This window comes from Somniosus microcephalus, chromosome 12, assembly GCF_052327205.1.
Source record: "Somniosus microcephalus isolate GS21.2 chromosome 12, FLI_Smic_1.0, whole genome shotgun sequence".
Lineage (NCBI taxonomy): Eukaryota > Metazoa > Chordata > Chondrichthyes > Squaliformes > Somniosidae > Somniosus > Somniosus microcephalus.
In genome coordinates this window covers 165,778,891-165,804,910 of record NC_140998.1, presented here as the reverse complement: position 1 = coordinate 165,804,910, position 26,020 = coordinate 165,778,891, and the positions used below count along the sequence as shown (strand labels likewise).

The 26,020-nt window shown below is 47.6% G+C and overlaps 1 protein-coding gene across 1 annotated transcript in view; it reads right to left on the bottom strand.

Moving 5' to 3' along the window:
• The window catches only part of paplna (papilin a, proteoglycan-like sulfated glycoprotein), a 216,004-nt gene that overhangs the window by 103,240 nt on the left and 86,744 nt on the right, over window positions 1-26,020 (bottom strand). The window contains exons 3-4 of the mRNA XM_086002352.1: window positions 25,127-25,187; window positions 21,411-21,513 (exon numbers count right to left, since the gene is read on the bottom strand). Coding sequence (XP_085858478.1) covers window positions 21,411-21,513; window positions 25,127-25,187 — 164 coding nt within the window. The remainder of the gene's footprint in view (window positions 1-21,410; window positions 21,514-25,126; window positions 25,188-26,020) is intronic.

Sequence of the window (26,020 nt, the reverse complement as noted above, 5' to 3'; positions counted from 1 at the left end):
ATGGAGGACAAATTCATGGAATGTATGCAAGTTTTTTTCTAGATCAGTATGTTGAGGAACCAACTAGGGATCAGGCTATTTTAGATTTAGTATTGTGCAACGAGAAAGGGTTAATTAATAACCTTGCAGTAAAGGGACCTTTAGGGAAGAGTGACCATAATATGTAGAATTTTATATTAAGTTCAAAAGTGATTTAGTTAAATCCGAAACTAGGGACTTAAATCTAAACAAAGCAAACTATGTGGGTATGACTAAGGTAGATTGGGAAACTACATTAAAAGGTATGATGGTAGACAAGCAATGGCTAGCATTTAAAGAATTAATACATAATTTACAATAAAAATACATTCCTTTAAGGCACAAAAACCCCACAGGAAAAGTGGTCCAATTGTGGCTAACAAGAGAAGTTAAAGATAGTATTAGATCAAAGGAAGAGGCTTATAATGTTTCCAAAAAGTGTAGTAAGCCTGAGGATTGGGAGGATTTTAGAATTCAGCAAAGGAGGACCAAGAAATTGATAGAGAGGGAAAATAGAATGAGAGTAAACTAGCACGAGACATAAAAACAGATTGTAAAAGCTTCTATAGGTATGTAAAAAGAAAAAGATTAGCGAAAGTAAATGTGGGTCCCTTACAGGCTGAGACAGGAGAAATTATAATGGGGAATAAGGAAATGGCAGAGAAATTAAACAAATACTTTGTGTCTGCCTTCACGGAAGACACAAAAAACCTCCCAGAAATAGTGCAGAACCAAGGGTCTAGCGAGAATGAGGAACTGAAAGAAATTAGTATTAGTAAAAAGAAAAAATTCTGGAGAAATTAATGGGACTGAAAGCCGATAATCCCCTAGATCTGATGGCCTACATCCTAGGGTTTTGAAAGAGGTGGCTATAGAGACAGTGGATGCACTGGTTGTCATCTTCCAAAATTCCATAGCAAATGTAACCCTACTATTTAAGAAAGGAGGGAGAGAGAAAACGGGGAACTACAGACCAGTTAGCCTGACATCAATAGTAGGGAAAATGCTAGAATCTATTATTAAGAACGTGGTAACAGGGCACTTAGAAAATAATAATAGGATTGGGCAGAGTCGACACGGATTTATGAAAGGGAAATCATGTTTGACGAATCTGTTAGAGTTTTTTGAGGTTGTAACTAGCAGAATAGATAAGGGGGAACCAGTGGATGTGGTGTATTTGGATTTTCAGAAGACATTCGATAAGGTGCCACACAAGAGATTATTAAACAAAATTAGGGCTCATGTGGGGGTAATATACTAGCATGGATTGAGGATTGGTTAACGGGCAGAAAACAGAGAATAGGAATAAACAGGTAATTTTCGGGTTGGCAGGCTGTAACTAGTGGGGTACCACAAAGATCAGTGCTTGGGCCTCAGCTATTCACAATCTATATCAATGATTTGGATGAGGGGAACAAATGTAATATATCCAAGTTTGCTGATGATACAAAGCTAGGTGGGAATGTAAGTTGTTAGGAGGATGCAAAGAGGCTTCAAGGGGATACAGACAGGCTAAGTGAGTGGGCAAGAACATGGCAAATGGAATATAATGTGGAGAAATAATAATAATAATAATAATAATTCAACTTTATTGTCATTGTACAATGCACAAGTACATGAACAACGAAATGTGATCTTGCAAGCTCCCATGAGTCCAGTACAAATAACATTTTGGTAGGAAAAATAGAAAAGTAGACTATTTTTTTAAATGGTCAGAGGGACCTGCGTGTCCTTGTACATGAATCACTGAAAGTTAACATGCAGGTACAGCAAACAATTAGGAAAGCAAATGGAATGTTGGCCTTTATTATAAGAGGATTTGAGTATAAGAATAAAGACGTCTTACTGCAATTATATAGAGCCCTGGTGAGACCACACCTGGAGTATTGTGTACAGTTTTGGTCTCTTTACCTAAGGAAGGATATATTTGCCATAAAGGGAGTGCAATGAAGGTTCACCTGTCTGGTTCCTGGGAGTGTCCTATGAGGAGAGATTCAGTAGACTAGGCCTATATTCGCTAGAGTTTAGAAGAATGAGAGATATCTCATTGAAACATACAAGATTCTTACAGGGTAGGTATAGGGAGGATGTTTCCCCTGGCTGGGGAGTCTAGAACCAGGGGTCACAGTCTCAGAATAAGGGGTCGGCCATTTAGGACTGAGATGAGGAGAAATGTCTTCACTCAGAGGGTGGTGAATCTTTGAAATTCTCTACCCCAGAGGGCTGTGGAGGCTCAGTCGTTGAGTATATTCAAGACAGAGATCGGTAGATTTTTGGGTATTAAGGGAATCAAGGGATATGGGGACAGTGCAGGAAAGTGGAGTTGAGGTAGATGATCAGCCATCATCTTATTGAATGGCGGAGCAGGCTCGAGGGGCCGTATGGCCGACTCCTGCTCCTATCTTATGTTCCTTTGTTCATATGACCCATCCGGCCCTCTCTGTTCACAGGCTTTGTGTAACCCAACCCATCCCATCAAAGAATCTATCTGGTCCATTTAATCTACTAAGGAGATCTTCACAAAGGAGGACACAAATAACCTCCCAGAGATGTCGGGGAACATAGGGTCTAATGAGAGGGAGGAACTGAAAGAAATCAGTATTTGTAGGGAAATGGTGTTAGGGAAATTGACGGGATTGAAGGCCGATAAATCCCCAGGGCCTGATAATCTACATCCTAGGGTACTTAAGGAAGTGGCCCTAGAAATGATAGATGCATTGCTGGTCATCTTCCAAAATTCGATAGACTCTGGAACAGTACCCATGGATTAGAGGGTAGATAATGTAACCCCACTATTCAAAAAAGGTGGTAGAGAGAAAACGGGGAATTATAGACCGTTAAGCCTGACATCGGTAGTGGGGAAAATGCTAGAGTCCATTATAAAAGATGGAATAGCAGAGCACTTGGAAAACAGTGACAGGATCGGACAAAGTCAACATGGATTTACAAAAGGTAAATCGTGCTTGACTAATCTACTGGAATTTTTTGAGCATGTAACTGGTAGAATAGATAAGGGAGAACCAGTGGATGTTAAAGCACATGGGATTGGGGGCAAGGTATTGACTTGGATAGAGAACTGGTTGGCAGACAGAAAGCAAAGAGTTGGAATAAACGGGTCTTTTTCCAAGTGGCAGGCAGTGACTAGTGGGGTACTGCAGGGATCGGTCCTTGGACCCCAGCTATTCACAACATATATTAATGATCTAGACGAGGGAACTAGATGTAATATCTCCAAGTTTGCAGATGACTCAAAGCTGGGTGGGTGTGTGTGCAGTGAGGAGGATGCCGAGAAACTCCAGTATGATTTGGACAGGTTGGGTGATTGGGCAGAAGCATGGCAGATGCAATATAACGTGGATAAATGCAAGGTTGTCCACTTTGGTGTCAAAAACAGGAAGGCAGATTATTATCTGAATGGCAATAGATTGGGAGAAGGGGAAGTGCAACGAGACCTGGGTATCCTTGTGCACCAGTCGCTGAAGGTAAGCGTGCAGGTGCAGCAGGCGGTTAAGATGGCTAATGGTATGTTGGCCTTCATAGTGAGAGGGTTCGAGTACAGGAACAAGGATGTCTTGCTGCAGTTGTACAGGGCCTTGGTGAGACCAAATCTTGAGTATTGTGTGCAGTTTTGGTCGCCTTATCTGAGGAAGGATGTTCTTGCCATGGAGGGAGTGCAGCGAAGATTCACCAGGCTGATACCTGGGATGGCAGGAATGACGTATGAGGAGAGATTGGGTCGATTGGGCTTATACTCGCTGGAGTTTAGAAGAATGAGAGGGGATCTCATTGAAACTTATAAAATTCTAACAGGACTAGACTAGATGCAGGAAGGATGTTCCCGATGGCCCGGGAATCCAGAACCAGGGGTCACAGTCTAAGGATAAGGGGTAAGCCATTTAGGACAGAGATGAGGAGGAATTTCTTCACCCAGAGAGTGGTGAACCTGTGGAATTCTCTACCACAGAAGGCAGTAGAGGCCAATTCATTAAATATATTCAAGAAGGAGTTGGATATATTTCTTAAGGCTAAAGGGATCAAGGGATATGGGGAGAAAGCAGGGACAGGGTACTGAATTTGGATGATCAGCCATGATCTCATTGAATGGTGGAGCAGGCTCGAGGGGCCGAATGGCCTACTCCTGCTCCTATCTTCAATGTTTCTATGTAAAGGACAAGGACACAAACTGTTGTTGGTTTTCATAGAATCTCACAGCACAGAAGGAGGCCATTTGGCCCATTGTGTCTGTGCCGGCTCTTTGAAAGATCTATCCAATTAATCCCACTCCCCTGCTCTTTCCTCATAGCCCTGCAAATGTTTCATTTTCAAGTATATATGCAATTTCCTTTTGAAAGTTACTATTGAATCCCCTTCCACCGCCCTTTCAGGCAGAGCATTCTAGATCACAACAATTCACTGTGTTAGAAAAATTCTCTTCCTCTCCCCTCTGGTTTTTTTGCCAATCACCTTCAATCTGTGTCCTCTGGTTACCGACCCTCCTGCCACTGGAAACAGTTTCTCCTTATTTATCAAAACCCTTCATAATTTTGAACACCTCTATTAAATCTCTCCATAACACAAGACGGACAGGAGCAAGGGAATACAATCCCGCTCAGAATACTTGGTAGGAAGAAATGAATCAGGTGATTAAATAAACTTCTGATGTTACATCAAGACAGAAAGAAAAGACTTGCATTTATATAGCGCCTTTCACAACCTCAGGATATGCCAAAGCGTTTTACAAGCAATGAAATATTTTTGAAATGTAGTCACTGTTGTAGTGTAGGGAAAGGCGGCAGCCAATTTGCACACAGCAAGATCCCACAAACAGCAATGTGATAATGACCAGATAATCTGTTTTAGTGATGTTGATTGAGGGATAAATACTGGCCAGGACACCGGGGATAACTCCCCTGCTCTTCTTCGAAATAGTGCCATGGGATCTTTTACATCCACCTGAGAGAGCAGACAGGGCCTCGGTTTAAACTTCCTTGCAAGAAAGCACATCACTGTGAGTGGATTGAAGCATTCTGTTGCGGAGCCACTAAGAGACTCAGAACATTTGAGAATAATCTCTTTAACTGCATTGTAGTGCAGCCATGTACTGCACCTTTAAACTGTTTGTTAACTATACTGTATGTACCTTCCTATACTCTGCGTGATGACGTCATGACGTCGATCACGTGACCGCCAGTGCCGCGAAGAACGCAATGACGTCAGTTTCCAGAACCTTCCAGTAGTCTTCGAGTGCCTTGCAGCCTGAACAGACCTGTATACATCTTCTCCTGTAGTTTACTAGTTAACCTCGTTGTTATTAAACTTTGTTGTTTTGATTTACTGAGTCAAACTGCAATTATTCAGATAGGAACTACCGTTCCTACATTGGTGACCCCGATCTTGTTGTGTATGTAATATGTGTGCTACTTTGAACCTATGGACAGGACTGCACTACTTGTAGGGCGTAGTGATACGCAGTATCACTCCTGGCCTTAGGGGTATAAATAGTACTGTGGGTACTGATCTCCCCTCAGTTCCCGCCTGTGGGCATGAAGTAAAGACCTACGTATAGTCCCTACCTCCAACCAGTAAAGACCTGTTTTATTGTTACTGATTAAGTCTTGAGTATTAATTACTTGAACAACTCACAGATTTAACACTGGCGACGAGTCTGATTCGGACCCTGCGGCAGTCACTCCACGGCAGCTTCGTCCACAGCCAGGACGTTGCAGAGAGGTTTCCACCCTCTCCACCCCACTGGAAGACATCCTGACCTCGGAGCCTCCATCGGCGACCGTCAGCTTCTTCTCCAGCTTGGTGGTGGGTAAGCCGTTGTCTGAGCCGGGCAGCGACGCGACAGGCAGTCGACCGCGTTGGCCGCACGAACGGGGCTGGGGGAGCTGGAGGAATAGGGCGCGAGAGCCGCTTCGAGCGGGAGGCGTTTCAACAGAGCGATCGCATCTCCTGATAAGAGCCGAGAGCCACTTCGCGATCCAGCGATCGCATCCGCTGATAAGGGCAGCACTCGGGCGATCGCGGCGAAGATAAGGGCCGCACTCGAGGGCTGAAGGGAGACGGCGTCGGGGGACGGGTGAAGACCGCCAAGCGCGGGAAAACCGCCATTTTGTGGGCGGAGGACGACGGCAAGAGCGGGAAGCCGCCATCTTTGATAACAAGTAAAGAAAAGAAAATCTGAGAAATTGCAAATCTACAATGCCTAAACACGGGAATATTAGCACCTTTGATAGTGACCTCGAAGATTGGGCCATATATGTTGAAAGAGTAAAAAATTATTGTAAGGCCAATAAAATTCGTGACCAAGATAAAGCTCTAACATTATTAAATTTAATGGGTGCGAAGACATACGGGCAATTGAAACACCTGTTATCACCAGATGAACCGGCGGATAAGACGTTCGATGAGATTGTTACTGTCCTGAAAGATCATCTAAACCCCACGCCGCTGATGCTAGCGGAACGATTTAAATTTTACGACAGAAGGCAGCTACAGCATGAAAGCAATGCTGAATATTTGCTGGAATTGCGTAAATTAGCGAAATATTGCCAGTTTGGAACGGGACTGACAGAGGCACTTCGAGACAAATTTGTGTGTGGTTTATTTAAACAGGATACACAAAAGCGACTGCTCGAGGAGAATGAGCTGACACTTGAGAAGGCGGTCACTATGGCAGCAGCACACGAAGCCGCAGCGAGAGGCACGGCAGTAATGCAGCTACGGTCACCGGAGCTCAGTGCACACAAATTGGGTGTGAGTTCTGGCAAATGTTATCGTTGTGGAAAGACAACGCATGATCAGAACCAGTGTTGGTTTAAAAACCAAGAATGTAGAACTTGTGGTAGGCTTGGACATATAGCTAGAGTATGCAGGTCAGGGAAGAAGACCAGCAACAAGAAGTCACCGCAAGGAAAATACGCAAAGGTACACAAGGTGACCGAACAGGAGTCCGATTCAGACGCTAGCAGTAATGAACTGGCTAGCTTAAGCTGTAATGAACTGGCTAGCTTAAGAGTACTCAACGCTGGTAAGGGTGCAGACCTCCAGACAATTTGGGTCACTCTTCAGATAGAAGGAGTCCAAGTAAAACTGGAATTGGACACTGGATCGGCATTGACGGTCATAAATAAGAAAGATTACGGAAAGTTATTCCAACATATTCCCCTACAGGATACGGGGATTATATTGAAAACATACACGGGGCAAAGAGTGTACCCCATCGGGAAAATAGAGGTTGCAGTGGTCCACAAGGGCGAAGACAGTCAAATAATGGACTTATATGTGATATCTGAAGGAGGTCCTCCACTACTAGGACGGGAGTGGATTAGGAAAATGAATATGGACTGGCATTTCCTACAAACAATAACGAGTGAGAACTCGGTGAAGATAGTCGGCCCAGACTCTGGAACGGATGATGGTAAGCCCAACTCAGGTGCAAAAGACAAAGTTTCAGCACAGAATTCCACTGAGCAACAACAACATAGTTTAACTGTGGATTCTGAGTCTGGCAAGTCTACTGATGTGCCCATTTCTGAGGGACACCGGGCTCGAACTCAACTCCATTTCAAACTACAACAGCAATTAGAACAAATGCTTCGCCATTTTGAGCAAGAGTTGAATGCAACGAAAGAGTTCTTTGATATAGAGTTGGAGAATCTGGAAAGACAACAGAAGCAGCTGATGGAGAAAATGGAGCAGGAGCACACAAAACGTCTGATGTCAGAGGAGTTAACGGTCAGCCAACTCCTGCATATGCTGAAGGACAGGACTCTGAAATGGGAAAAACTTGAACACGAACTTCAATATTCAAACGAAAGGGGTTCGGAGCTCTCAAAGGTTATTGGAAGAGCTGAGGTGGCAACACAGACTGAGATGACTGCAACAGAGCAGCCCTTGGATGCCAAAAGTACGCTGACTCACGTCAACGTAGAACAACAGACCGCTGAAACAGCTGCTCCGGTAGAGGGATTGAATAGTCCGATCAATCAATCTCCAAAAGAAGTTGAAGTAGTAAAATCTCAAATGAGGTCATTAGTAAACGACTTGCTGAAAGCCCAGAAAAAGCTGGATGAAGAGGTACGCATGAAGAAGTCTCTTCAGGAAAGATGTCTGGACTTGGAACAAAAGCTGGCTAACGCCCAGCTGGGTATGGAGGAAATAGAAGACCCTCTCGCTGGCCTAGATCAGGACGACACCGAATATTACTATGTCCTGTCCTGCCCAACTTGTAACTTCGACTCCCACCATACAGAAATCATGGAGGAGCACCGAAAGTCTACGGAACATCGGGAGAAGGTGGCTCTACTACGGAAAAAGGAGGAAGAGAAGGAGGAACTGCGCATGCAGCTGGCAGCTGACAGTGGAGCCCAGAGAGTCTCCAAGAAGCAGAAAAGGAAAAGTCGAAACAGAAGATGACCCATCTGAACCATTATTACCTCTACCAGATCACACACGTGGTCCCTCCGAACGGAGCCAATTCAGTTCGGAAGTTCAAACTGTTAAATCCATGGAAGGACTATTGAATGAGTCACTCCAGCAACGTGAACCGACTACACCACAGAGATTGAATCTGTGAACTGTTTTCCGCAGAGACTGAATCTGTGATCTGTTTTGACATGAAGTTATCTATGTATCTATGTTATTCTGTTATGTAAACCTGAAGTTATATATGTATATATGTTATTACGTTATGTTAAATGGGGAGATGACTGTAAAGCTAGGAAGGGAGGAATGTTGTGTATGTAATATGTGTGCTACTTTGAACCTATGGACAGGACTGCACTACTTGTAGGGCGTAGTGATACGCAGTACCACTCCTGGCCTTAGGGGTATAAATAGTACTGTGGGTACTGATCTCCCCTCAGTTCCCGCCTGTGGGCATGAAGTAAAGACCTACGTATAGTCCCTACCTCCAACCAGTAAAGACCTGTTTTATTGTTACTGATTAAGTCTTGAGTATTAATTACTTGAACTCACAGATTTAACAGATCTCATCGAACAACTTTCGTTGAGATTCAAGAATGAACACGAACGCCGTCGCCCTCAAACTTCCACAGTTCTGGGAACAACAGCCATCAGCATGGTTCTTCCAGGCAGAAGCCCAGTTCTCACTCTGAGAGATTACAGCGGATTCGACCCGTTATTTTCACGTGGTCTCCGCTCTCGACAGCACCACGGCCTCGTGGGTCGTCAGCCTCCTGGGCAATCCACCAGAAGAGGGCAAGTATGAGGCTCTTAAAACTCGTTTGCTACAGGTGTTTGGTCTCAATAAGTCGTAGCGCGCACGCAGGCTTATTGCTATGCCCGGCCTCGGGGACTCAAAACCTTCTGAACTGATGAGCCAGATGCTCACTCTTTTGGGTTCGGAGCCCCAATGTTTTTTGTTCCGCGAACTTTTCCTTAACCAGCTACCAGAACCGGTTCAGACGGCCCTGGCCAATTCTCCGATCACGGACTGTGTAGAACTTGCGGCTGAGGCAGACAAGTTTTTTACTGTTGTGCAGCAGTATTGTGCAGCCACGAGGCGCGCTTCCCCCACGCGGGTGCAGCCCAGCCCTCCTCCCGCAAGCTGGTGTGCATACCACGCCCGTTTTGGCGCCAAAGCTCGATGCTGCCGCCCGCCCTGCAGTTTCTCGCCAAAAAAAAAAACTTCAAGCCCGCGCCCTTCGGCAAAACTGACTGGGTCTAAAAAAAACGTCCACTTCACCATGGCGGTTGGTTCAGCGGGAAAGCTGCTGTACATCACGGATTCCATGACAGGGCAACGATTTTTGTGCGACACTGGATCCCAGTGCAGTATTCTGCCAGCTTCAAGGCTCGATCTGCAATCTGGCGGGTGAGGTCCACCTCTCGAGGCAGCTAATGGTGTGGATATCCGCACGTTCGGAAAACGGACAGTCAATTTAACCTTCAGCGGTCAGAGATTTGTCTGGGACTTTATTGTTGCTAAAGTTTCACAGGCTATCCTGGGGGCCGATTTTTTCTGCTCCAACGGCTTTCTGGTCGACGTCCAACACTGCCGACTCATAAATGCGTCCACCTTCCACGCACTGCCGCGCCATCGCAGCACCACCATGTCCTGGTCGATTGCCTGTATGCTTGCAGCACAGGACGGGTTTACGCGCCTGCTTGGGGAGTTTCCAGAGCTCACCAGGCCTACTTTTTTGGCAGCAGTCACGAGGCACGGAGTGGTGCATCACATCACAACGAAGGGACCGCTGGTTTATGCCCGGGCACGTCAGTTGGAACCAGGCAAGCTCGCAGCGGCAAAAGCCGAGTTTCACACCATGGAATGCCTCGGGATCATCCAATGCTCCAATAGCCCTTGGTCCTCCCCACTGCATATCGTCCCCAAACCAGGCGGTGGCTGGCAACCTTGCGGGGATTACCGACGTCTAAATGAAGCCACTACACCAGACAGGTATCCAATACCTCATATTCAGGACTTTTCGGCCCATCTGGCTGGCAACTCTGTTTTCTCCAAGGTGGATCTCGTCCGCGGTTACCACCAAGTCCCTGTACACCTGCAAGATGTCCCCAAAACGGCGGTCATCACACCGTTCGGACTTTTCGAATTCCTCCGAATGCCTTTTGGGTTGAAAAACGCAGCGCAGGCCTTCCAACGGCTCATGGACTCTGTGTTACGAGATTTGCCCTTTCTTTTTGTTTACTTGGATGACATTCTCATCGCCAGTAGAGATTTGCAGGAACACCTACAGCATTTGCGCACACTTTTTGCCCGTCTCAGCCAGCATGGTCTCATCATCAACCCCACCAAATGCCAGTTTGGATTATCCAACATCGACTTCCTGGGACACAAGATCACTTCGGACGGCGCTGTCCCACTAGCTACCAAGGTAGAGGCAGTTACAGCATTCCCACGGCCCACACAGTCAAATCCCTGCAGGAGTTTCTGGGGATGGTGAACTTCTATCACCGGTTCGTCCCCAAAGCAGCCCAGTTGATGTAGCCGCTGTACGAAGTGCTCAAAGGGAAGTCGGGAAAGGACGCTATCACTTGGATGCCGCCGATCCTTAACACCAAGGCGGCGTTGGCAGACGCAACCATGCTTGCTCACCCGTTACCGGGCGCGACCATCGCCCTCACTACAGATGCCTCCGATTATGCTATCGGGGCGGTTCAAGAGCAATGGGTCAATGGTGCGTGGCAGCCGTTAGCATTCTTCAGCCGCCAGCTTCGCAAGAACGAGCAAAAATATAGCACTTTCGACAGGGAGTTGTTGGCCCTGTTTTTAGCCGTCCGACACTTCTGTTTTCTCCTAGAAGGACGTCCGTTTACTGCATTCGTGGACCACAAGCCACTTACGTTCGCAATGGCAAAAACGACAGAGCCTTGGTCAGCCTGCCAGCAGCGCCACCTCACCTTTATATCCGAGTTTACGACGGATCTAAGGCACGTGTCCTGCAAAGATAATCTCGTGGCCGATTGTCTCTCCCGTTCTCCAGTCCAGGCAGTCCACCTGGGTATCGATTTCGTTGGGTTGGCAAAAGAGCAACTGGCAGATCCCGAAGTTGGCAGGTGGCCGATGTTAAGTTCCAGGCGGCGGGAACCACGCTTTTGTGTGACACATCCATGGGAGTGCCCAGGCCCATCGTGCCGTTGGAATGGCGTAAGAAAATTTTCCAGGCCATACATGGTTTATTGCACCCAGGGATGCGTGCTTCACAATGGCTAATGTCCCGTAAATTTGTCTGGAAAGGAATGCATTTGGACGTCCGGGACTGGACAAACCATTGCGTGGATTGTCAAAAAGCAAAAGTTAATCGCCATGTCAAAGCTCCACTGGCCGAATTTCCGGTGCCAGAACGCCGTTTCGACCACGTACACATGGACTTAGTGGGTCCTCTTCCTGTTTCGCGAGGTTTCACACATCTCCTGACGGTAGTGGACCGTACCACCAGGTGGCCAGAGGCGATCCCATTGAGTGCTACTACTGCATCAGACGTCTCCAGGGCGTTCGTTTCATTGTGGGTAGCTCGGTTCGGGGTACCATCTGACATCTCCTCTGACAGAGGCCCACAATTTACGTCAGAGTTGTGGACGGCAGTCGCGCAAGGTTTGGGTGCCAAGCTGCACCGCACCACTGCATACCATCCGCAAACGAATGGCCTGTGCGAGCGGTTCCATCGGTCGCTCAAGGCATCACTCCGGGCCAGCTTGCGTGGTTCCAACTGGGTGGACAGGCTCCCCTGGGTGTTACTAGGCCTTCGAACAGCCCCCAAGGATGATCTCCAGTCTTCATCGGCCGAGTTAGTCTACGGCCAGCCACTTTGGGTACCAGGCGACTTTATCCCTTCACACACGGAATTGTGGTCTGCGGCTCAGCAGCTCCTCCAGCATCAGGAGGTGACCAAGAATTTCCTGCCTATTCCAACCTCGAATCACAACCTACAGAGGCCTCATGTCCCGGCAGAGCTCATGAGCTCTGAGTATGTTTTTATTTGGCAGGACGCTCACAGAGGCCTGTTAAAACCACCTTATGCTGGACTGTTTCATGTCATCTCATCGGGTGAAAATTTTTTCACGGTGGACGTCGGTGGCAAACCAGATACCATCTCTATCGACCGACTTAAACCGGCCCATCTCGATCGGAGTGAAGCAGTGATTGCTGCTAAACTGCCTCGCCGTGGTCGGCCTCCGTTGACCGCCGGACCAGCTCGGCACCAGCCCGCCAGTGAACCGCCTGCATCGGTTTCCACGTCGCCTACACTAGCACCTCTTGTTTCCTCCACGCCTGTCGTGCCGCTCCAGACGCAGCCAAGAACCGACTCGTCCTTCAACGCTCCATTCCCGCTGCCTGAGTTTCGCCGTCGCTCGACCAGGCTTATCAAGCCTCCTGTTCGTTTGACACTGTCTGTTAAAGAGCATTCTGGGGGGGCGCCTGTGGCGGAGCCACTAAGAGACTCAGAACATTTGAGAATAATCTCTTTAACTGCACTGTAGTGCAGCCACGTACTGCACCTTTAAACTGTTTGTTAATGATACGGTATGTACCTTCCTATACTCTGCGTGATGATGTCATGACGCCGATCACGTGACCGCCAGTGGCGCGAAGAACGCGATGACGTCAGTATCCAGAACCTTCCAGTAGTCTTCGAGTGCCTTGCAGCCTGAACAGACCTGTATACATCTTCTCCTGTAGTTTACTAGTTAACCTCGTTGTAATTAAACTTTGTTGTTTTGATTTACTGAGTCGAACTGCAATTATTCAGATAGGAACTACCGTTCCTACAATTCCAAGTTTTGTATGCAACACTATCCTTGTCTGGACGAGGATGTCAAAATTAATCTGGAGACATCATGAAGGAGTCATAGAGTTATACAGCACAGAAAGAGGCCCTTCGGCCCATCGCATCCGCGCCGGCCATCAAGCCCTGTCTAATCTAATCTCATTTTCAGCATTTGGTCCGTAGCCTTGTATGCTATGGCATTTCAAGTGCTCATCCAAATGCTTCTTGAATGTTGTGAGGGTTCCTGCCTCTACCACCCTTTCAGGCAGTGAGTTCCAGATTCCAACCACTCTCTGGGTGAAAAAGTTCTTCCTCAAATCCCCTCTAAACCTCCTGCCCCTTACCTTGAATCTATGCCCCCTTGTTATTGACCCCTCTACTAAGGGAAAAAGTTCCTTTCTATCTACCCTATCTATGCCCCTCATAATTTTGTACACCTCAATCAGGTCCCCCCTCAGCCTTCTCTGCTCCAAGGAAAACAACTCCAGCCTGTCCAGTCTTTCTTCATAGCTGAAGCGCTCCAGCCCAGGTAACATCCTGGTGAATCTCCTCTGCACCCTCTCCAAAGCAATCACATCCTTCCTATAGTGTGGCGACCAGAACTGCACACAGTATTCCAGCTGTGGCCTAACCAGCATTTTGTACAGCTCCATCAAAACCTCCCTGCTCTTATATTCTATGCCTCGGCTAATGAAGGCAAGTATCCCATATGCCTTTTTAACCACCTTATCCACCTGTTCTGCTGCCTTCAGGGATCTATGTACATGCACACCAAGGTCCCTCTGATCCTCTGTCTTTCCTAGGGTCTTACTATTCATTGTGTATTCCCTTGCCTTGTTAGTCCCTCCAAAATGCATCACCTCACACTTTTCAGGGTTAAATTCCATTAGCCACTGTTCCGCCCATCTGACCAACCCATCTATATCGTCCTGCAGACTGAGGCTACCCTCCTCGCTATCTACCACCCCACCAATTTTCGTGTCATCTGCGAACTTACTGATCATACCTTTTACATTCACATCCAAATCATTAATGTAGGCCACAAACAGCAAGGGACCCAGCACCAATCCCTGCGGTACCCCACTGGACACAGGCTTCCAGTCACAAAAACAACCTTTGACCATCACCCTCTGCCTTCTGCCACTAAGCCAGTTTTGAATCCAATGTGCCAAGGCACCCTGGATCCCATGGGCTCTTACCTTCTTGACCACTCTCCTGTGCGGGACTTTATCGAAAGCCTTACTGAAATCTATGTATACCACATCCACTGCACTACCCTCATCCACACAACTAGTCACCCCCTCGAAAAATTCAATCAAATTGGTCAGACATGATCTTCCCTTGACAAAGCCATGCTGACTATCCCTGATTAATCCTTGCCTCTCCAAGTGAAGACTAATTCTGTCCCTCAGAATTTTTTCCAATAATTTCCCTACCACTGATGTTAGGCTCACTGGCCTGTAATTCCCTGGTTTATCCCTACTACCCTTCTTGAATAATGGTACTACGTTAGCTGTTCTCCAGTCCTCTGGCAAAGCCCCTGTGGCCAGAGAGGTTTTGAAAATTTGTGTCAGAGCCCCTGCAATCTCCTCCTTTGCCTCACACAGCAGCCTGGGATACATCTCGTCCAGGCCTGGGGATTTATCCACTTTTAAGCCTGCTAAAACTGCTAGTACCTCCTCCCTCTCGATGCTAATACAGGTAGACTACCCTTTATCCGGACTTCCGAAAACCGAAACCCTCTAAAAACCGAAGGTTTTTTCGGTCAGCGTAAGTCGTGCGCACGACATGACCAGAGTGGCGCACGACTTACAGGCCTAGCTGGATAAGGGATAGTGTAGCATTTTTCCGCACTTCTGAAAACCGAAATCGCTCAGCGTAAGTGTACCAGCCTTTATCCGCACATCCGAAACCAGAAAACCTCTGAAAGCCGAAAGTGGCGCAAAGCATGACCCGACGCTGCCGGATAAGGGATAGTGTATCCTTTATCCGCACTCCCGAAAACCGAATTACCTCTGAAAACCGAAGTGTTTTCGCGCACCTTCCGAAATCCGAAATTTTCCTAAAACTGAAACACGGCTGGTCCCGAGGTTTTCGGATAAAGGATAGTCTACCTGTATGTTCAAGTATATCACAGTCCCCCTTGCCCGATTTCTATGTCTACATTGTCCTTCTCCATAGTGAACACAGATGCAAAAAATTCATTTAAAACCCCACCTACATCTTCTGGCTCCACACACAGATTGCCACTTTGGTCCCTAAATTGCCCTTAATATACTTATAAAACACCTTAGGATTTTCCTTTATTTTGCTCGCCAGTGTTATTTCATGGCCCCTCCTCGCTCTCCTAATTTCTTTTTTAAGTATCCCCCTGCACTTTTTATACTCCTCTAGGGCGTCCTCTGTCTTTAGTCCTTTGTATCTGCCAAAAGCCCCCCTTTTTTTCCTAATCCATTCTCGTATATCCCTTGACATCCAAGGTTCCCTGGGCTTGTTGGTCCCACCCTTGACCTTTACGGGAACATGTTGCCATTGTACACTCTCAATTTCCTTTCTGAAAGACTCCGATGTGGATTTTCCTACAAGTAGCTGATCCCAGTCCACTTTGGCCAGATCCTGCCTTATCATATTAAAATCGGCCTTCCCCCAATTTAGAACCTTTATTTCCGGTCCATCTCTGTCCTTTTCCATGACTACCTTAAATCTCACCGAATTATGGTCACTGTCACCAAAGTGCTCACCTACTAACACTTCTACCACTTGCCCGGCCACATTCCCTAGAATTAGGTCCAGTACCGCCCCCTCTCTTGTAGGACTTTCTACATGCTGGCTCAAAAAGCTCTCCTGGATGCACTGTAAGAATTCTGCACCCTCTAAGCCTTTCACACTCTGACTATCCCAGTTAATATTGGGGAAGTTGAAATCCCCCACTATTATTACCCTATTATTTGCACATTTCTCTGAGATTTGCCTACATATCTGTTCCTCTATCTCCCCCTGACTGTTTGGGGGCCTATAGTATACTCCCAGCAAAGTGCTTGCCCCCTTTTAGTTTTTAAGTTCTACCCATATGGCCTCATTAGATGAACCTGTTAATATATCATCCCTCCTTACAGCAGTAATTGACTCCTTAATTAATATTGCGACACCCTCTCCTCTTTAACCCACCCCCCCCCCCCCCCCGTCTCACCTGAAGATTCTATACCCCGGAATATTGAGCTGCCAGTCTTGCCCCTCTCTCAACCATGTCTCCGTAATAGCAACAATATCATACTCCCATGTGTTTATCAACACCTTCAGTTCATCCACCTTATTCGCAAGACTCCTTGCATTAAAATAAATGCCATCCAGCCTGGCCCTACTCCCTTGTGCTGTTACATATTTGCTCTGCCTTCCAAGCTGACTTGTTTTTTCTTCTATATTTGGCTGTACATCACCCCCTATTATAGCTCCACTCTATCCCATCCCTCTGCCAAGTTGGTTTAAACCCCCCCCAACAGTGCTAGCAAACCTCCCCGCAAGGATATTTGTCCCGTTCTGGTTCAGGTGCAACCCGTCCGACTTGTACAAGTCCCACCTTCCCCAGAAGCAGACCCAGTGATCCAGGAAACTAAAGCCCTCCCTCCTGCACCAACTCTTTAGCCACGCATTCATCTGCTTTATCCTCCTATTCCTATACTCACTAGCACGTGGCACCGGGAGTAATCCAGAGATTACAACCTTTGAGGTCCTGCTCTTTAATCTGCTACCTAGCTCCCTAAATTCTTGCTGCAGGACCTCATCCCTCTTCCTACCCATGTCGTTGGTCCCAATGTGAACCACAACCTCTGACTGTTCACTCTCCCCCTTCAGAATGCCCTGCAGCCGTTCAGTGACATCCTTGACCCTGGCACCAGGGAGGCAACAAACCATCCTGGAGTCACGTCTACGGCCACAGAAACGCCTATCTGTTCCCCTTACGATAGAATCCCCTACCACTATTGCTCTCCCACTCTTTTTCCTCCCTTCCTGAGCAGCAGAAGCACCCCTGGAAGCGCACTGTCTCAGAAAGGTTGCTGACCGAGGGGAAGAGCTGAGCCAGTGCTGCAGGCATTGGTCAGTAGAGGAGGTGCCGTGAGAACCATTTTAACAAAAAGCAAAATACTGCAGGTGCAGGAAATCTGAAATAAAAACAGAAAATGCTGGGAATACTCAACAGGTCAGGCAGCATCTGTGGAGAGAGAAACAGAGTCAACGTTTCAGGTCAATGGGCTAGAAATTCAGTGGGCTTTGCGCCCAGTTTTCGGCCAAAGAGGGCTTTTGCGCCACTTGCTGAGCTTTCCCCGATATTCAGCGCTGCGGTAATCGCGGCATTAGCCAGTAGCGCTGCGCCGCCACCGATGAAGTCATCGGTGTGCGCAGTGCCCCGCTACCGCCCCGCTACCGGCCCGACCGCCATATTGAGTTGCGGCCGCCTCTTCCGCGGCGGCCGCAAACAGCGACCAGAAAACAGGGCCGTACTGATGCGGTAGTGGGGCGAGTTAAGGCGGAGGTGCGGCCGGCCGCTTTTTCGGCGGCCGCCTGCCCGCACCTCCTTCCCCGGCCTCCTCCACCCGCCCCCCCCCGCGGCATTGCCAGCTGTTTTCCGGGAGCCCGGCACTTCTCCGTGGTGCCGGGCTCATTTGCCGGCACTAGCGAGCGGCGATCTCGCTGTTGCAGGCACCTCCCCCTTAAGAGAGGGAGGAAGGCCTGCAGTACCGCAGCCTGCCGCTCCACAGCGGGTGGCGCTGCGGCACTTAGCGCGCCGATATTCAGTTTCAGCGCCCCAAGCGGGGACGCCGAAACCCTTGATTTGCGGCCGGCTTCGACTTGGGGCGCTGAAACTGAATTTCCGGCGGGCGCAAGTGGCTCCGCGCGCAGCGGTAATTTCTGGGCGCGAGTGAGCTGGCCGCCCCAAACTCAATTTCTAGGTCAATGACCCTTCGTCAGAACTGGAAAAAGTTGCAGATGGAACAGGTTTTTAAGCAAGTACAGAGGCAGGGAAAGGGGGAGGGGAGGAAAGAACAAAAGGGAAGGTCTGTGATAGGATGGAAGGCGGGAGAGATTAAATGACAAAAGGGATGATGTGTAAAGCAAAAGGAGATGGTAATGGGACAAGTAAAGAAACAAAAGATGGGTCGAGAAGAGGTGCAAATATGAATGGCAGAATCATCCATAGCTGCCATGTGAAAAAATAGGGGCAGAGGTTATGGTCTGAAATTGTTGAACTCGATGTCGAGTCCAGAAGGCTGTAAAGTGCCTAATCGAAAGATGAGGTGCTGTTCCTCGAGCTTACGTTGAGCTTCGTTGGAACAGTGGAAGAGGCCGAGGACGGTGAGGTCAGAGTGCGAGCGGAGCGGAGAATTAAAGTGACAGGCGACCGGAAGCTCGGGGTCACGCTTACGGACTGAACGAAGGTGTTCCACAAAGCGGTCACCCAATCTGAGTTTGGTCTCCCCAATGTAGAGGAGACTTAAAAACAAAAAGGGGGCAAGCACTTTGCTGGGAGTGTACTATAGGCCTCCAAACAGTCAGGGGGAGATAGAGGAACAGATATGTAGGCAAATCTCAGAAAAGTGCGAAAATAATAGGGTAATAATAGTGGGGGATTTCAACTTCCCCAATATTAATTGGGATAGTCAGAGTGTGAAAGGCTTAGAGGGTGCAGAATTCTTAAAGTGCATCCAGGAGAGCTTTTTGAGCCAACATGTAGAAAGTCCTACAAGAGAGGGGGCGGTACTGGACCTAATTCTGGGGAATGTAGCCGGGCAAGTGGTGGAAGTATCAGTAGGAGAGCATTTTGGCGACAGTGACCATAATTCGGTGAGATTTAAGGTGGTCATGGAAAAAGACAAAGACGGCCCGGAAATAAGGGTTCTAAATTGGGGGAAGGCCGATTTTAATATGATAAGGCAGGATCTGGCCAAAGTGGACTGGGAGCAGCTACTTATAGGAAAATCCACATCAAAACAGTGGGAGACTTTCAGAAGGGAAATAGAGAGAGTACAACGCCAACATGTTCCTGTAAAGGTCAAGGGTGGGACCAACAAGCAAAGGGAACCTTGGATGACAAGGGATATACAAAAATGCATTAGAAATAAAAGGGGGACTTTTGGCAGTTACAAAAGACTAAAGACGGAAGAAGCCCTAGAGGAGTATAAAAAGTGCAGGGGCATACTTAAAAAAGAAATTAGGAGGGCGAGGAGGGGCCATGAAATAACACTGGCGAGCAAAATAAAGGAAAATCCTAAGATGTTTTATAAGTATATTAAGGGCAAGAGGATAACCAGGGAAAGGGTAGGGCCCATTAGGGACCAAAGTGGCAATCTGTGTGTAGAGCCAGATGATGTAGGCGGGGTTTTAAATGAATTTTTTGCATCTGTGTTCACGATGGAGAAAGACGATGCAGACATAGAAATCGGGCAAGGGGACTGTGACATACTTGAACATATTAGCATCGAGAGAGAGGAGGTGCTAGTGGTTTTAGCAGGCCAAAAAGTGGATAAATCCCCAGGCCCGGATGAGATGTATCCCAGGCTGCTGTGGGAGGCAAAGGAGGAGATTGCAGGGGCTCTGACACAAATTTTCAGAACCTCTCTGGCCACAGGGGATGTACCAGAGGACTGGAGAACAGCTAATGTAGTACCATTATACAAGAAGGGTAGCAGGGATAAACCAGCGAATTACAGGCCAGTGAGCCTAACATCTGTGGTAGGGAAATTATTGGAAAAAATTCTGAGGGACAAAATTAGTCTCCACTTGGAGAGGCAAGGATTAATCGGGGATAGTCAGCATGGCTTTGTCAAGGGTAAATCATGTCTGACAAATCTGATTGAATTTTTCGAGGGGGTGACTAGGGGGGTGGATGAGGGAAATGCTGTGGATGTGGTTTACATGGACTTCAGTAAAGCTTTTGACAAAGTCCCGCATAGGAGACTGGTCAAGAAGGTAAGAGCCCATGGGATCCAGGGTGCCTTGGCGCGTTGGATCCTAAACTGGCTGAGTGGCAGGAGGCAGAGGGTGATGGTCGAAGGTTGCTTTTGTGACTGGAAGCCTGTGTCCAGTGGGGTACCTCAGGGATCGGTGCTGGGTCCCTTGTTGTTTGTGATCTACATAGATGATTTGGATGAGAATGTAAAAGGTATGATCAGTAAGTTCACAGATGACATGAAAATTGGTGGGGTGGTAAATTGCGAGGAGGAAAGCCTCAGGCTACAGGATGATATAAACGGGTTGGTCAGATGGGCGGAAAAGTGGCAAATGGAATTTAACCCTGAAAAGTGCGAGGTGATGCATTTTGGACGGACAAATAAGGCAAGGGAATACACAATGAGTGGTAGGACCCTAGGAAGTACAGAGGGTCAGAGGGACCTTGGTGTACATGTACATAGATCCCTGAAGGCAGCGGAACAGGTAGATAAGGTGGCTAAAAAGGCATATGGGATACTTGCCTTCATTAGCCGAGGCATAGAATATAAGAGCAGGGAGGTTATGATGGAGCTGTACAAAACGCTGGTGAGGCCACAGCTGGAGTACTGTGTGCAGTTCTGGTCACCTCACTATAGGAAGGATGTGATTGCTTTGGAGAGGGTGCAGAGAAGATTCACCAGGATGTTACCTGGGATGGAGCGCCTCAGCTATGAAGACTAAACAGGCTGGGGTTGTTTTCCTTGGAGCAAAGAAGGCTGAGGGGGGACCTGATTGAGGTGTACAAAATGATGAGGGGCATAGATAGGGTAGACAAAGAGGAACTTTTCCCCTTAGTAGGGGGGTCAATAACAAGGGGGCATAGATTCAGGGTAAGGGGCAGGAGATTTAGAGGGGATTTGAGGAGGAACTTTTTCACCCAGAGGGTGGTTGGAATGTGGAACTCAATGCCTAAAAGGGTGGTAGAGGCAGGAACCCTCACAACATTCAAGAAGCATTTGGATGAGCACTTGAAATGCCATTGCATACAAGGCTATGGACCAAATGCTGGAAAATGGGATTAGACTGGACAGGGATGGATGGGCGGCGCAGACACGATGGGCCGAAGGGCCTCTTTCTCTGCTGTAAAACTCTATGACTCTATGACCACATCGTGAGCAGTGAATACAGTAGCAGAGACCCATTTACCTCCATAATATGGCAACCATTTGTATCTCTTGCCCTGGAATTCAGTTCCATCGAACGCAGAGCACTGCTCTTCTCTGAAATCTCTTGTACCCCCAGGACAGTCCTGTTGAAACACCAAACCAGCACAATTCACTAACGTGACGTGACGAGGAATAAATTTCACTGTTGGTCAACTGGAGGAAAGTCAGTGCGAGGGAGATGAAAAATGGCCCACTTTCCGTGCCTAGTGCCAATGGTCACACACTGGCAGGCGAGAAAACACGGGCCAGATAGCTCTCGCTAACCCTCCCACACTCGCTACTCCCTGACTCTCCCCCCTTCTCGCTACTCACCCCCCCCCCACCCCTACTCCCCTGCTGTTTTCCCGCTGGGTGACGGCCTGCCAGAAAAGGCCCTTTGAGGTAAGTTCTTATTTCTCTTTCCTCCGGGCCCCACAAGTTTTGAACTCCCCCCACCCGCTTCCAGACTTCACAATGCTTCAGTAACCAGAATTTGGACTCAATATGTCCATCATTTGGATTAAAGAAAAGGAAAGAACTTGCATTTCTATAGCGCCTTTCACGACCTCAGGATGTCCCAAAGTGTTCCACAGCCAATGAAGTACTTTTGAAGTGTAGTCACTGTTGTAATGTAGGATTCTTGAATCCATATTAAGGGCAGGGTTGTGACACAAGTAGGAGAGCTTCCATTCTACCAGCATCCAACCCTCATGGAAGACACTCATATACTGCCCTTTGGGACTCAGATAGTAATTGATGGGAGACGCCGGAAAATCCCATGCACACCGGCACCATAAACCAGGGAGAGAATAGAGTGTTAGATTGCACCATAACAAATGAAAGAGAAAACAAATCTTTGCTGACGTCTCTAAGCAACAAGACCCCAGTTCTATTCCTTTACTAATTTCCTTCCTGTGAAAACTGGCCGCCTTGTTTGGCTATATAACTACACGTAGAAAGTAAATTGTTGACTGGACTTGAAGACATGTAAGGCCCTATATAAATGCAATTACTACCTTTCTTTCCATGAGTTAGCCATACTATACCACACGAAAAGCTATACAGTCCGTCTGTTATTAGTTACAACTGGGTTGGATCATTTTAACGTGTCAGTTTGACTCAGTTGTTCCCAGCTTGAGCCCCAGACTTAGGTTGATAACTGAGGCTGTCACTGAGTCAGCACTGTTGGAAATGTTGCTCCTTTGACAAGAGGTTCAGCGGCAGTGCTGCTTGCCTGTTCCAGCGGATGTTAAAGATGCCACAACACAACTCAAAACAACAGCAGGAAATTGCTGGCGTCCCGAACAACATTCCTCCTTCAACCAAGTATTATTGGAATGAACAAACATTAGAATAAAATCTACTTCAGCTGTTCCAACGGCCCAGCTAACTAAAGCCGTGTGTAGCCGTGCGAGCAGACATCGGAACAGGAGAAGGCCATTCAGCCCCTCGAGCCTGTTCTGCCATTCAGTTAGATCATGGCTGATCTGTAATCGTAACTCCATCTACCTGCCTTGGATCCACATCTCTTGATACCCTTACCTAACAAAAATCTATCAACCTCAGTTTTGAAAGCTCCAATTGACCCCCAGCATCCACAACATTTTGGGGAGAGAGTTCCAGATTTCCACTACCCTTTGTGTGAAGAAGTGCTTCCTGACATCACCCCTGAACGGCCTCGCTCTAATTTTAAGGTGAGGCCCCCTTGTTCTGGACTCTCCCACCAGAGGAAATGGTTTCTCTCTATCTACCCCATCGAATCTCTTAATCATTTTAAATACTTAGATCAGATCACTCCTTCATCTTCTATACTCGGGGAATACAAGCCTTGTCTATGCAACCCGTCCTCAAAATATAACCCTTTAGCACAGAATCTGTGCTGCACCAGAGATTCTGAGGTGCAATTCGCAGTCTGTCCCAAGTTAGCTGATCGCATCTGGGTTAGCAATAGGTTGCTGCTATTGGGCTTGGCGCCCTCGGAGTTAGAGTCAGGAAAGGTTAGCCAGGGTTCCAGTTTCTGATCCCTAGTCAATGACCCCTGCTGGAAAGTACAGGTGTATGGACACTGCACAAGCACAGGCAAAAGCTGAGCTTGTCCCCAACAGGCAAATAGGCTCACAGCTAAATGACCACTTGGGCAAGTCAACTGAGGTCAGCCATCACCCGTGTGGCCATATTCCAGAGTAGGTCATAGCGATCAGCAGAGAAGGGTAGAATATTGGAAGTGGAGGTGAAAGATCCCATGGCACTACTTGAAGAGGAGCTGGTGAGTTCTCCCCGGCGTTCTGGCCAATATTTATCCCTCAACCAACATCACCAAAAAACAGATTATCTGGTCATTATCTCGTTGCTGTTTGTGGGATCTTGCTGTGCGCAAAGCGGCTGCCTACGTTTCCTACATCACAACAATGACTACACTGCAAAAGTATTTCATTGGCTGTAAAGCGCTTTGAGAAGTCTTGAGGTCATGAAAGGCGCAGTATAAATGCAAGTTTTTTCAAACTGTCCCATCTCAAATACAGTGAGGGCAAACCAGGCACTACAGGAAGGGGAGGGAGTAAAGTGGAGTGCGAATCACTTCCCCATATCGTGGAAGGAGCTGGGTTGTTGAACGCCTGGGAGTAAATCACCCACTGCAGCCTCTCGCTTCGCACACTGAAGGTTAATGGTAAAGAGAAGCAAAGAAGGGCGTAGGGGGAGAAAACATTCACCAACACTCTCAGATATGGGATCATGGCCTGTAATTTGAGGTCAGCGGTGAAGCAAAGGCATTTGCCATTGGCCCCGAAGTAAGCTTCCCACACAGACATCGCGATCTCTGTGGCGAGAAGTTCGGCTTTTTCGACATGCAGTTGAGTGGGAATCCCATAGCACGAGCTGCCGTGACGTCAACATGGCCTGAATTCTCCCCTCTATTTCTCTCCCGGGAGTGCTGACTCTTGGTGGGATATAGCTGAAAGAGTGATCACACCCAAAAATGGCCACTCTTTCTTTGTGTGCCTAGAGGTTGCTGGGCTATTCCAACATGGGGACCTTCACAGACAAATCCCACCATGTTCTCATCCCATATACATGTTCCAACTGGACTTGTTCGATATGAAGCATATAAGATTGTGAGAGGGCTTGACACAGTTAATGCCGAGAGGCTGTTTCCCCTGGCTGAAGAGTCTAGAACTAGGCGTCATAGTCTCAGGATAAGGGGTCGGCCATTTAAGCCACTCAGAGGGTTGTGAATCTTTGGAATTCTCTGCCCCAGAGGGCTGTGAATGCTGAGTCGTTGAGTGTATTCAAGGCTGAGATTGATAGATTTTTGGAATCTAGGGGAATCAAGGGATATGGGGATAGTGCAGGAAAGTGGAGTGAGGTCAAAGATCAGCCATTATCTTATTGAATGGCGGAGCAGGCTCGAGGGGCCGTATGGCCTACTTCCGCTCCTAATTCTTATGTTCTTACGTTCTTCTAGCAATCAGAAGCAGGAACCCTGGCTACTTTCTCTCCCCCCGCCCCCACCCCAACCAACCCCCTAATTCCAGGAGACACTGCAGTTAATTGCAGCCTCCCTACTGACACCTATGATCAGCTAACTCCACACAGCCTACCAGTTCAACCTGGCATCTTCCTGACCTCATGGGCTGCGGATTTACCAACTGATCCATCAGGAAGCCCCTTTTCACTCTGGCCTCCTTCCCAATATGTACAAGGAGCAACTCACTGTACCTGAATGTTGCAGGAACGGTAGCTCCTGAAAGGTCCAATGCAGCTGCTTCCGCCATCTCTCCTAGATTAAAAAAAAATTAAAAATTAAAAACACGTGAGTTTTGAGGATGTACTTACGATTTGACACTGAAATTCATATAAAATCCAAATGAAACAATTAGTCAATGTAGTGAGGAGGGGATCCACCGAGCACACAGTATTCCCTGAACTGTAGCTGCACTCACTGGGAATAAATACAAAATACATGTACAAATATAGGAAGGGTATTAATTGTACAGAGCTCTGGTTAGACCCCAGCTAGAGCACTGTGTTCAGTTCTGGGCACCGCACCTCAGGAAGGATATACTGCGCAGATTCACTAGAATGATACTGGGGTTAAATTATGAGGACAGGTTGCATAGACTAGGCTTCTGTTCCCTTGAATATAGAAGATTAAGGGGTGATATTATTGAGTTTAAGATGAATAGATAGGGTAAATAGAGAGATCCTATTTCCAGCAATCAGGGGGGTGAGAAGCGGGCTGTGTACTTTTAATGTAAGTTCTTCCCAGCTCCATATTTGGGTAGGTATTTTTTTTAAAAATTCATTCATGGGATGTGGGCGTTGCTGGCAAGGCCAGCATTTATTGCCCATCCCTAGTTGCCTTGAGAAGGTGGTGGTGAGCCGTTTTCTTGAGCCGCTGCAGTCCGTGTGGTGAAGGTACTCCCGCAGTGCTGTTAGGGAGGGAGTGCCAGGATTTTGACCCAGCGACGATGAAGGATCGGCATTATAATTCCAAGTCAGGATGGTGTGTGACTTGGAGGAGAACTTGGAGGTGGTGGTGTTCCCATGCGCCTGCTACCCTTGTCCTTCTAGGTGGAAGAGGTCGCGGGTTTGGGAGGTGCTGCCGAAGCA